This window comes from Lontra canadensis, unplaced genomic scaffold (assembly GCF_010015895.1).
Source record: "Lontra canadensis isolate GAN:19392208 unplaced genomic scaffold, GSC_riverotter_1.0 scaffold76, whole genome shotgun sequence".
NCBI classification, from domain to species: domain Eukaryota; kingdom Metazoa; phylum Chordata; class Mammalia; order Carnivora; family Mustelidae; genus Lontra; species Lontra canadensis.
The window spans coordinates 9,374,176-9,387,166 of record NW_022631070.1 but is presented as its reverse complement, the minus strand read 5'-3'; the positions used below and the strand labels follow the sequence as shown (position 1 = coordinate 9,387,166).

Sequence of the window (12,991 nt, the reverse complement as noted above, 5' to 3'; positions counted from 1 at the left end):
GTGCCCATGGCCTGCGCCCGCCGGGGCCCCTCCCCGCAGCATCCCCGTGAATTCGCTCCCGCTTCTCGGCTGCACACGGGCTGCGGAGTGTTGGGCAAACAGGAACACGGCCCCGTGCATCCGAGCCTCGGGTGGTGGCACGTGGTTTGCTCCCTTGGTAGGAGCCCGCGCGTCCCAGCCTCACGACTCTCTGGAAGCCTGGCCCTGTGCGGACGGGCTCGTGTCCCCTCTGGCTGCTGTGGGCGCCGTGATGTCCTAGGTGCAGAAAGGGGACGCCCCGAAGCGCTGAGCCTCCAGTGCGTCCTCAGCACGACGACAGGGAGGGCCGCTGGTGGCCACAGCGCGCTGCCCCGCGGTCATGACCGATCGTTGGAACAGCCCTTCGCGGCAGAGAGGTCGGGTAGCTCCACGGGGAGAACAGCTTTTGCTAAGCCTCTGAGATGTGACGCTAAGGAGGGCAAGTTTCTCGCACCTTTGCCCCAGCCGCGGCTGACTGTCTTCTGTCTAGAGGCGGAATCACACGGGCCGCGCGTGAGCGTGCCACGGTGCACAGTGCGTGTGTGTGTCTGAGAGACAGACAGACACCTGGGAAGCACTGATTCTGCTTCATCTTGACTGGTTGGCTTATCTGATTAACGACATTAACAAAAATCTGACATGATCATGTTTCTGCGTCATCTGACTTCGTAATTTCTCAGTGTCGCGACAGAGGACAGCGTCCGCTTGTCCTCCCCAGCACCGGGCTGTCTGCGGGATTCTGAGGTCTCTCCCCATCCCGACTGACGACCATCACTGTGTATGACTGGAAGGAAACATCCCTGCTCCCCGCTGCAGGGATGCTCCGTGACAAGGCGATACCGTATTTACTGGAGACGGTAAAGATGGACGCTAGGCCCCTCGCACCTTCCGGCAACGCACAGGGACTTTGCATAACCATGCTCCATTTTTAATACTTGCATTCCCAAATTAACTGCTAGCACCCAAAATCAAGCGTTCCGGGACCTTCCCTGCAGCTCGAGAGGGGAGGGTGGGGGTGCTGCCTGGCCCAACCCGGGTGCCTTCCCTGCACTCCTTCAGAGCAGCCCCTCCCCCCACGGGTGTTTCTGCAGTGAAACGAAGTTGTTTCTTTGTTTTCGATGAAAAGGCATCGTGTGGGGCAGGCCCTGGCCTCATCCGGGGGTCGGTGGTCTGTGGCTGGTATTCGTGGTGGTGGTCAGGGAAGGGGGCTGTGTTTCAGGGGCTGACTCAGCCAAACGACGAGGTGTCCTGGCACCGAGTGGGTTTTCTTCCGAGGCTGCAGAGATACGTGTTTTCTCTCAGAGGGCGGCCTGTGTTCGCACGGGGCGAGCGAGGTCTCAATCACGTGGAGTTTGCTTTTATTCATCAACTGAGCGAAGTGTGCGGCTCCGTAGGGAAGGAGGGTGGGGCAGGAGGGGGACCGAGGCCAGACTGACAAGAAGGCTGATCTGGGTCGGCCCGGGCCGTGGGGTTGGGATGCGGTCGGCTGGTGCCGACTTGTTTTGGCTTGAATGGTAACGCAGAGCATTCTGTCCGAAGGTAGTGGTGGCTGCATCGCTGGGGCGCGTGTTTGTGCGCCCCCCACATTTGTATGTGACACGGAACCCCCAAGACGGTGGTGTTGGGTTTGGGGTCTCTGGAGGGGAGGCGGGGCCCCACGGGCGATTTGTGCTCCCTCCATGCATGAGGACGCCGCAGGAAGACGCTATCTGGGAGCCGCGAAGTGTCCTCATGGGACTCGGGATCTGCCACACCGGGATGTCGGCCTTCCGGCCCCAGAGCTGGGGGTGACCTATTTGTTGACACCTCGTCTGCGGTGCTCTGCTACAGCAGCCTGAACGGACTCCCCAGGGATGAGCTTCTGGAAGCCTCCCAAGATGCTGAATTCCCCCCAGAGGTTCCCCAGTGAGGTGGAAATCCTGCCCGGCGAGAGGCCACGCTCTGTCCCGGCTCCCGCTGAGCACAGCTGTCCACACCGCAGGTACCGCCCTTCACGTCCAACCGGGCCCGGATCAGCCTTTACTCCTGTCTGGACGGTTTCCAGTGGAAGCGAGTGTGCTGGTTTCCTGACAGACAGTGGTGGCGAGGGAGTGCATCTCAGCAGAGCAGGGAGAGGACGAGGGAAGGGAGGCGTGTGTGGGTGCCTCTAGGCCCCTGGCACCTTCCGGCAATGCCTACAAGCCACAGGGGAAGTCCCCAGAGCCCCCCGGTCAGTGCTTGGCCGCGTTCTTTGGCTCACCGTCTCTGTGGCCAGAGTAGTGCTCTGGAGATGGGTTGGAGCCACAGCAGGTCTCCTGCACCAGCAGGTGCCTGGATGCGGTGAGGTCAGGACCTAGTCCCACTCCCCAAGGACACAACAGGAAAACAGCTGAGGAACTGAACTCCTGTCAGACGTGGAAACGAGACAATGCCTTGCTGGCATGCAAGAGACTGACCTCTACCAAGAGACTGACTTGGGGTCCAAAACTGTTCTTCTCGTGGGACCCTCAGAGCTCCAGGACAGATGTCATCCAGGAATTGCCCCAGGCCGGACCCGTGGCCGACGGCAGAGTCAGCACCGGCTGTCCCTTCCTGTGTCCCTGGAGCCCTGTGGGGAGGACGCCTGGGCGTGTGCTGCTGGTTTTGGGTGTCCTCAGGAAAACCAGCGTGGACAGTGTTAAGCCATTTCAAAGCCAAGTGGATATGATTTCCACAGCTATCTGTTTTTAATTTAAGCCTATTTAAAATCTGAGGGCCCCTCCATTGCTAATTTGTTATGGCAATATTAATTAACGGTTCTGCATTACGGCGGTTAGGATGTCACTCGTGTCGAGTGAGAGAGATTAGCAGGACTGCGAGATCAGAACAACAGTCTGTAAAGTGGCCAGAGGCAGCTGGGGGTCACCTTGGGGTTTGGGAGAAGGACGGCACATTTGCGCAAATATGCTGTTAGCTTCCCGCCGCACAGCTGGGGAGAAGGCAGGCACAGCCCCTCGGCCTCCTTCCGCAGCTAATTCTGGGGGCAGATTCCAGGGAACGGGGCCGTGCGCTGGAGCTCTGAGCCACATGCTCTCTGAAAAGCTGGAACTTAAAAACCGATAGTTCCTTTCCATCGCACCCTATATCCCCACGGTTCTCGTCTCAGCCCTAGCCGCACACGGGTGAGCAGAGCCAGGCGGGGTGACTGTCCCGCAAGGACCCCCGGAGGGCGCGGTCCAAGCAGCCCCCTCGTGCACAGGCTGGAGGTACTCCCCCTCTTATTCTGGGGGAAAGATGAACCTTTGAGACATGTGGAAATCAAAACAAAACAAAACAAAGGGGATCAACGAGTGGGAGAGAAGCTCCCGCAAGTCAGTCCGCAAGTCAGTCTCCGCGCTTGTTTCCTGAAACCCCAGGAGCTGTTTCCTGAAACCACGGGGTCAGGTACCCACTGTCCTTTGAGGCCAACCCTGTGCGCCTCCTCCTGTGCGCCATGGGAGGCACCGGGGAGACGCCTTTCTGATGGGATCTCCTGCTTCTACGAAGTCAGCTCTTTTCATGCTGGGGTGGGAAGTGAAGGCCAGAGACAGATAGAGATTTTGTGATTTTATCTCCTTTTTTATGATGATGCTTCCAGGGAATGAGTATTTAGAGATTATCCTTGACTTCTAATGGGGTTGTGTCCTGATAAACCCCTTGTAAATGGAAAATATCCTCAAGCCAAAAATGCATTTAATACGCCTAACCTTGACCGTCCCAGCGTAGCCTCGCTGGCCTGAGACATGCTCAGCACATGGACCTCTGCCCACGGTTGGGACAAATCCCCACCACGGCGCCTACTCGGGAATGCGGTGTGGACAGTCTCACGTAGTGTATCCCGTACGACGCTCACTGTGGAGAGCTGACGGCGGGTATGGTGCGGGACGGCTGTCCGCGGACCCGCTGTGACCCCCGTGATCGTGGGGCTGACGGGAGCCGCTCAAAAGGCAAGTGTGCCCGGGACGAGACTCTAAACCCAAACTCAAAACTCAAAGAATGGCGTCTACTGAGTGCGTATTGCTTTTGCACCGATGGAAAGCTGAGACAATGTGGAGTTGAGCCATCTTGAGTTGGGGACCGTCTGTAGATGCTGACACGGACTCGGTGTCACTTGCAAGCATCTCAAGGGTCCCTGTACTGAGAAGCAACACCAACAGCAGGCCAGGAAGGCGGGCAGCTACCTCCCGTGCCCTGGCGATCCTTATCCATGGATATTTGCACAGTGCACACTCTGCACACCTGTGTGTGAGTGTTATAGACCATCCCCCAGGTCTGTACTGTGTTTTAGAGAATTTAATAAAGCCTTGGCTTCAGCCCTCTAGATAAGAGACCCGAAGCCAGATCTCGGGAAAGTAAAGGAACGAAACTAGCTCAGTTCTGAGAAATGCCCCGATAAAGGAGTTGGTGAAAATCAGACCTTGGGGAATACCTACGATATTTGTTGTCACTGGGCCTACTCCTCTTTAGAACCACCTCCTTCAAACTGGCTGTGGGAGCAAGTACTGTTTGCTGTTCCTGGTGGGGAGGGACCCTCCGCCTGCAGATGTCCATGTCCTGCAGCCCAGCAGGGCTGGTGCCTGGGTGACCAGCATAGCACAGTGGCCTCTCCAGACAGGCTGCCCACGGGTCCTCAGCTGAGGGGTGCTGCAGAGCTTGCTCTCGCCCATACTTGTTGTCAAGACAGAGCAAGTCTCCAGCAAGCCCTTCCAGGCCGGCGTGGACCTGGTCTCCAGGCTGAACAGGGCAGGTGAGCTGACCTCCCTGCATGGAAATCAGAAGTGTGGGGTCCCGCTCTGTGCCCCAGCACGTACACTCCCCACCGGACCCCCTGTGCCATCACAATCAAATCCTTCCCTTGTTCCCCATCACTTACGGGGGCTTCTGGCGTCCAGCAGAGAGCAGTTTGTGCACCGCCCACGGAGCCTTTGGGGAAAGCCTGAGGGACTGTGCTTTTGTGACCCACCACACTCCTGGTTGGTCATTCCGCTCACCTAAGACCGCCCTGTGTGGGGCAGAACCAGGAGTCAGGGCTCTGGGAACATTAGAATGGCCAGTCCAGCAGCGAGCAGGGCTGCCGTGGGCTCCGGGTCGGGGGGACCTGCCTTTTCCGGGAGACTGGCTGGGCCAGGGCTGCTGGCTGTCTCTCCTGGCACAGGTGCTAACAGCATAGTTAGGGAATGAAGGGTTGTGCCTTTGGGGACATGGAGCCCAGGACCACGGGGGAAGGATTGGCAGAGCAGGGAAGCAAGGCAAGACTCAGACTCTTGGGATCTTTTTTCGAATTAAAGATCAGCCCCTGCATCCAGCCCCCAAATCCAGCCCCAGAATCCAGCCCCTGAATCCAGACCAGGCCCAAGACAGGGATTCACATTTAGCAAAGACCCCAATGAAGCCCGGCCCTGGGTCCCCTGGCCTGCTCGGCCCCACCCAGCCCTGGGGTGCAGGGGTCAGGGAGCAGGTAATGAGCCTGCAGCACGGCAAGCCTCGCTGTGATGGGTGAGCCACAGCCCTCCGTCATCCGGTCAGGGTGGGCAGCGGCCGTTAGAGGAAAACAATTTTGGGCCATGGCTCTAGGTGACGAGCTGCATCCTGGCGTCCAGTGGCTGTCACAAAGCAGTGGTGCGGCCTGGCCCCTCTCTCCGGGCGCTCAGGGGTCACAACATGAAAGGACAGGCCATCGAGGCCAGAGCTCACTGACAAGCCCCAGCCTGCAAGGGAGCGAGTGCAGGGGCAGTGGGGGAGGGAGATGCGGGGACAGGCCAGGCTGGCGGTGGCCCGCTGGGGGCTGGGGCGAGGGGCCTCCTTGGGAAGGGGCTGGGAGACACAGCATGGCCGAGGTCGTAGGCAGCCCAGGGCTCACCTGCTGCGGCGGCATCACCCCTTCCTTGGCGCTGTGGGCAAACTTGCACCACGGGGTCCCGAGTTCAGGGACAGAAAGGGGCAACGGCGGACACACAACAGAAGAGGGGTGTGGGAGGTGAGAGCAGGGCTGCAGCCCCCACCCCGGGAGGTGCTCAGGGATGGAGTCGGACACTGAGCTGCTCTGCAAACACCCGGGTTTACCTGACCGTGCGTCCCCGGGAGACGGTGTTGAAGGGCAGGGCAGGTGCCGATGTGGTCTGGACGCCTCCAGCCTCTCCTTACAGCACTCAACTAACCTCCGAAAATAAATGACGGAGCCGGAGGCTGAGGTAGCGGAGAAACAGGGACGCGGCAGTGGGGGCGGGTCACTGCCGGCCTCGCGGCTGTCACCCCGACGAGGGAACGGGGAGCGCTGGCCCGGTTGCCGCTCCGCCCCGGGGTCCGCCCTGCAGCCTTTCGCTGGGAAGACTGCGCAGCTCACTCGTGCTCCATGGCCAAGCCCTCCCACCCCCCCACGTGCTGGCGGACTCGCAGCCACACAGGGCCACATGCTCCCTCGCTGCCCGCTCCCTTCTGTGCCTGGCCTACGTGCACCGGAAGTGGTGGCCACAGAGCAATCCCGGAGCGTGGGGAGAAATGGTGGTTTTCATCCCCGAGCACCTGCAGGACTGGGAAGGACACCGTAGTTTCCAGGCGTCAGGATAGTTCCCGCCACACGGACCGCGCTACACGGTGTTTCCCGAATAAGCCGGTGTGAGCCAGGGTGAGAGGCAGACCCACTGTTGAAATCGTAGTGGCCGTGACATGACCTTGACATGACCATGATGCCGGCTCCAGCCCCCCTCCCCCTGAGCCCTCTGCCGCCCACCGGCTGAGCCCTTGGACCCCACCTCCATCTGCCGGCTGGGGTGTCGAGGGGGTCGTGCACGCACCAGCCTGCCTCTGGCCTCCCTGAGATGAGGTGAGCCACACCCGCAGCTGGAGACGCCCCCCGACTGCCCCATGTCACACACCAGGTGGGCTGCTCTCCTGCAGCGCTGCCCAGCAGCTGGGTCCCTGAGTGGCCTGGGCAAGACTCCCGGCTGCTCACCCAGTCTCTGGGGACCAGGGCCCCGCTCCTAACAGGGGGTATCACTGTCTCAAGGGCGAGCTTGGCTAACACAGGGTCTGGACACTCTTTACACTCACGCGCTCACTCTCTCCAACCCCCAAACGTCAATCCTGATGATGAGGCTGGGAGACGGGGCCCGTGGAGGGTGCCGGGCAGAGCCTGGCTTTCCCGGAGGATGTCGTGCGCCCCAGGGGGCCTGCGGTCCGGGCAGAGGGGTCTGCCTGCTGCCCTCCACCGCCCGTCCTCCTAGCTTCTGAAGGACGCCGCCTGCCCCGGCCACCTGCGCATCTCACCTGCGGCAGGAGGTGACTTCTGTTCCTGCTGGGGATGTGGCCGGGCAGCCGGATGTTGAAGAGAGCCTGGAGGGCGGCCTGAGCCGCCTGGCCCTTGGCCAGCTTCTTGCTGCGTCCTGAGCCTTCGAACGTCCTGCCGTCCACACTCACGGCCATGACGAAGCTCTTGGCGCGCCGCGTCTCCGCCGGCTCCGCGAGGCACACGTAGCGCAGGCCGGAGCGCAGCTCGTTCAGCACGACCACGGGGTTCCTCTCGCCGGGGGCCGCGGGGCCCGGCCTGGGCCTGTCTGGCCGCGCCGGGCCCACCAGGTCCAGAGGGTGGCAGAGCAGCCGTCCCCGCCGGCAGGCGGACGGCAGCAGCCCGGGGTCGGCGGGGCGGCGGCCCGGGAAGGCCTCGCTGGGGGCGGCCGGCTCGAACCCCTTGAACAGCGTGCCTGGGAAGTCGGCCTGGTCCGAGGTGAAGTCCGTGGACGGGCCGGCGCCGCTGCCCATGGCCAGGTGGGCCTGGCAGGCGTTCGGGAACTGCACAAAGGACCTCAGGGCCAGCTCGGCTGCCCGCATCTTCGCTTTCTTCTTGGTGGGCCCCGTGCCCTCGAACGTGAGCCCGTTCACCTCCACGGCCACGGCGAAGACGGGCGCGTGTACCGGGCCGGTCTGCGACACCGTGCGGTACTGCAGGCCCGGACGCAGGTCGTGCAGCTGCACCAGCGCGTTCTTGGGCGCCACGGACCACGACAGCTTCTTCCAGATGAGCTGCAGCTTGCACAGGGGGCCGCCGTTGCCCTCCTCCAGGGGCCTCTTCCTCTTCACGCCGGGCGCGCCGCCTCTGGCCCTGTCGCCCGCAGGCAGGAGCCGCGCCTCCAGGTTGCTCACGTTCCGGTTTTCCTTCACGTCGGCGCTGCTGGTACCTGCGGGCGAGAAACACAGCCGTGACCCCGGGCCCTGGCAGCTCGTGATGGACGGCAGACGGTCCCGCCGCGTGGCACACCTGCGCCCCGGCGCCCGCACGGCTGGCTGGCCCGGGAGCCGTGGAAACAGCACCCAGAAGTGGGGGCCGAGTGGAAGGACCTGGATTCCCGGGCGCGTCTCTCAGGGACGCGTTTCTGAGAAGAAGGCTGTTGGGGGGGGCGCATGTGGGGAGCGTGGCCCCCTCGTGCTGCTGCCGTTTGCTGCTCTGGGCCTGGGCTGGGATGTGTCGGGGCTGAGGCCAGCTGCCTGCCCTGGGCCCGGGCGACCCTCAGCGTTGCCCTGACCAAACGGCCCGGCGGTCCTGTCCTCCCATCTGCTGTGGGCAGCGCTGAGGGTCAGGGAGGCTGTCCCCGCCGAGGGCGGTGGTGGGGGAATGGCGTCGTCCCCGTTACAGCAGAACACTGCGGGGCAACCAGCTGTGTGCGTCAGTGGGCTGGACCTCGGGAATGTGCTAGAAGGTGAAAGTAATGCACAGGTGAGGGTATCACTGGTGCGTGTTATACGGGCACAGACATTACAGATTGTGGGGTCCTCACACACGGGGTAAAGGTTCCAGATGTTCCTGCTTCCCCCGAGACACAAGGAGGAAACAGTGCGGGCTCAGAGGGTCACTTCCTTTGTGTCTGCAATGGCTCTTTTCTTCCTTCCTTTGCTAGAAATCATATGAAGTGAGTTGAGGAAAGCCATCCTTGGCTAACTGTGGGTGGGGAGTTCATGCCACGATCATTTAACCTCCGTGGACTGGACATCTTGGACATCTCACGGCCGGTAACGCGGTTCTGTTCTGGAAACCTCAGGCATGGATCTCTTGGGGACCAAGGGACAGGAGTCCCGATGGCTCCGCGGGTGAATGACCAGTGCACTGACCCCTCAGGTCTCCTCTGAAATCCTCCGAGGGCAGCTGCGGTGAGCGGGGCGGGCGCCAGTCACAGAGCCTCCCTCAGACCTCCACTGTGCTGCCCTTCTTCTTCCTCAAACCCACCCTGTGTGGGGTCATGGCCCCATGTTCTCGAAGGAGCCGAGATCTGGGCTTGCTGGTCAAGATGGGAGTGTCCCGGGAACGTTCGCGGCTGCTGTAAGGTGTATTTTGTGCAGAATTGTCCATTGTTTTTCTTGGCTCCTTCGCAGGGTCTCCCTGTGCTGGGCTCTGGGCGGCGGTGAGGCTGCTGCGCGCGGTTGGCCCCGGGTTCCGGCAGACGGGGGAGGCGAGGCAGCCCCCGGGGCCAGGCGGGGCCCGTGCAGAAGTGCCCTGGAGTCAGGAATGAGTTTGTTCTTCTTAGGCACGGGGAAACGTGGGGTGCTTTTTACACTGGCCGTAGCTCGTGGGCAGACGTCGTGTGGGCTCCCCTCAGTCCCGCCCCCGAGCTGGTCTGCAGGAAGCGTGCTGGGCTCCGTGACCTCGCCCCGTGGCGTTGCTGGCGAAGAATATAACAGAAACGTGCCACGCGCCGGCGCAGAGAGGTGCCCTCTGTGGGGGACGCGCCCTTGGGGCTCCTGGCCAGGCCGGACGGGCCGCGGTCCCCGTTTGCGGAGACGCAGTGCTAGGTTTGCGGAGGGGACTTTGTTCCAAGGTGGGACACCGAGGATTTTGTAGGTTAGAGGTGGATGCCCTGCATTTACAGCCTGTTTTAGTAGAAATAATCACCGTCCAAATATCAAGCACTTAATCTCTGCCTCTTTCGTTAATCACTATGCGTCCAGGGTCCGGCAGCCGGGAGCTCCATCACGGCGGTGTTTGAGGCCAAGACACAGTAGATCAGATTAACCATGCAGTTTCTCACCCTGAACGTAGAGATGGGAAAGAAACCACAACCCAACCCAAAAGCCCCATTCTAGATTGCGTTGAAAATGGCTGGGAGCGCTTTAATTTCTTATTGATTTCCCTCAGGTGGGGATCGCCAGGACCGTTAGCGCCCGGGAAGCAGCCAGCATATCAGATGACCTCTGTTGCCTTTCGAGGCGGAAAAGGTTATCTTGGAGGAGCAGCCCTCATGGACGGACGTTCCCCTCCACCCGCACTGACACTGATTCTCTCCCCTCCCTTCCCTGACGCACAGCAGCCACAGCTGCCATCTTTACCATTGTCCGTGGCACTGGCCACGGTTATCGGATTGTGGCACGGAGGCCCCTTCTATAATATCCAACAGTGAGTAATAACTGAGGCACAAAGTGGGCTTCTGGGCCCCGTCCCCGACGCTCTGGCACAAGCTCTGGTTCCTGCAGATGCGCAGACTGGGTTCGGCTCCCCCGCCGCGGCCGAGCACTCCGTCTAACTGGCTGTGGGGTCTGAGCGTGGTCGGCAGAAGCAGCAGGAGGCTGGCAGGGCAGCGGTCACCCCGCCAGCTTGGGGTTCCTGTGCACGAGAACCCACGTCCCCTCTGTGTCTCAGGGGCATGTGACCAGGGGCAGGTCCCTCCACGTGTCCACACTGCACTTCCTGAGAACGGCAGATGTGGGCTTGAACAGCGCGTGCCTGCGACGGTTCTCCGAGCGTGCCCAAACCCTGACGTGCAGGAAGCACATCTCCTTGATGGGAGCAGGACAGAGAGACGAAGACGCCCCGGCGCTGTTCCTTGCTGTCTCCCCTGGAATTCCGGGACCCCCAGGAAGCAGGGTAACAGCCTCTGTCCTGCCAGAGTGTGTGGGCTCCGGGTGGCTGTGGGGTGCCTCGAGGCTGGTCTGAGCACATCCCTCTGTCGCGGAGCCCATGGGCCCCAGAGTGCAACACAAAACACCCCGCTTCTCTCCCTTTTGGTCGTCATCAGAGCTCCCGTGAGTCAGTGTCCGTCTGGCTCCCGACACAGTCGGAGGGAAAATAGCCTTTGTCTTCTGGGAGGCTCGGTCCCGGGGGACGGACGGACGGACGCCTGCAGGATGCGCACAGTGAGTCCCGGTCCCCAGAGGAGGGATGGCACAGGGGAGGGGAGGCTGCATGGTGGAGGGACCCCACCCGCTCTGCAGCTCAGGCTTGCAGACCCACAGGCCTGCTCTGGGACACCACACACCACTTTGTCACGGCCATCGGGAAAACCCGATGCCCATTTGTGGGCGTTTCGCCGCCACAGTCCCACACGAATTTCTTATGGGACCCCAGTTCTGACTTCACAAATGCACATTTCCTTCTTCCCCAGGGAAGGGGGTCCATCGCAGTCCCCTCCCCAACCAGCCAGTGGTTTTCACTTTGCTCTCCGCTAGCTAATAGGCTTCCCTACTCCGTTGTCAGGTGAGCCAGCAGTGGGAGTGAGGCCATGCTGTGCAGTACCTCCCCCACACACGCTCCCCAGACCCCGCAGCATCCAAGTGTACGGGGCTCCTTTCCCAGCTGAGTCTCCTGCTCCTGGGCCCCGTGGGCTACCCCAGACCTCACGGGCGGTGTGAGCACCAGCTCCTCTGTCTGGAGACCACAGGAAAGAGTGTTGGTGGCTGAGTGGGGCACACAGAACCTGCCATGCGGGGCTTCTGTGCGGCTCAGGGGACGCAACCCGTGCAACTTCCCACGTGATCCGTAAATGGGGGTCCGTGAACGCCACGGGCTTCCAGGCTTTGTGCTTCCTGATGACCGATCATGGCCACCGTGGAGATGACGGCTGCCCCTGCCTTGAAGGATGTGACAGAAGGGAGGCAGCCCACCTGCCCGGACTCTCTGTGGGTTCTGGGGTGTAGACCTTGGCACTAGAATGTTTATTATATGATAAAAGTGATTCATTTCTGAAAACGTACACTAGGAACAGCTCAAACGGACAGGTCATACTAGGTTGTAAGAATTAGAAAGTCCTTTAATCCTACCCTGGAATTCATTCTTCCAAATAATTGCTCTACGTGCCCGTCCTAACTCTGAGACGCACAGTGGGTCGGGCTCAGAGCGGCTCTGCAGGCAGCTCACCTCCCCGCAGGGGGCTGGACTGGGGAGTCACTTGTGTGGCGAGCCGGTCCCCACTCTCCGTGCGCGTGCACTCGGTGTGTAGACGTCAGCCTGCGGGCAAATGCTAGCGGGCAGAGACGGGGGCAGGACGTGGTGATGGGTCTGGGGGCCCAGGACGGCTCCCACCACCCCACGGAGCCCCCACTGAAGGCTCATATCATGCTGGAAGATTTCTGACTTGGATCCCACATGCCTTCCCTCAGCAAAGTCCTGCTCCGAGGAAAGCGCTTGCAGGTGTCCTGTGCGCCCACACCGGCCCAGGGCGAGTTCCCTCATCCTCCCTGCATCGAACACGAGACCTCCACTGATGGTGGCTTTGTGATTCTGAGAGTCACTCACGTCCTTCCATTGTGGAAAGTAGAAAAAAATCAGGTAAATAACTTCGAACTCCATTAGACGGAATGATCGCCGGCGATTCAAAGGCCGCCCAGGGCCCAAGAGACGCAGGTGAGCGACTTGCGGGAGGACGGGAAGCGGCCGTTTCCCGTCTGCGCTCACGTCGGTCCATCTCCTGGGCCGGTGAGTGCATTCTCCCTCTTGGCAAAAGGAGAGGTCCCACGCGTGCAAGAATTGCATTTTAGTGAGAGAGTGCAGAATTTTACACTGGTGTGGCTGCGGCTAAAATTTTATTTTCCAGGCGAAATATCTCCTCCCAGAGTTAAGTCTGATCAGTAGGCTGCCCTTGTGTGTTGACACCATCCTTCAAACGTGGACAGGCCACGTGGAGGGGGAGGTCCATGCCCGCGGTCTCACGGCGTCCAGCTCCAGCAGGCAGCTGTGCCCACGTATCGTGCATCTGCGTCACTCTGTCTGCTGTCC

At 61.1% G+C, this 12,991-nt stretch overlaps 1 protein-coding gene across 1 annotated transcript in view; it reads right to left on the bottom strand.

Annotated features, from left to right (window-relative positions):
- Nucleotides 1-12,991, bottom strand: part of ADARB2 (adenosine deaminase RNA specific B2 (inactive)) — a 356,683-nt gene that overhangs the window by 96,626 nt on the left and 247,066 nt on the right. Inside the window, exon 3 of the mRNA XM_032881678.1 lies at nt 7,282-8,189. Within this exon, the coding sequence (XP_032737569.1) occupies nt 7,282-8,189 (908 nt within the window). The remainder of the gene's footprint in view (nt 1-7,281; nt 8,190-12,991) is intronic.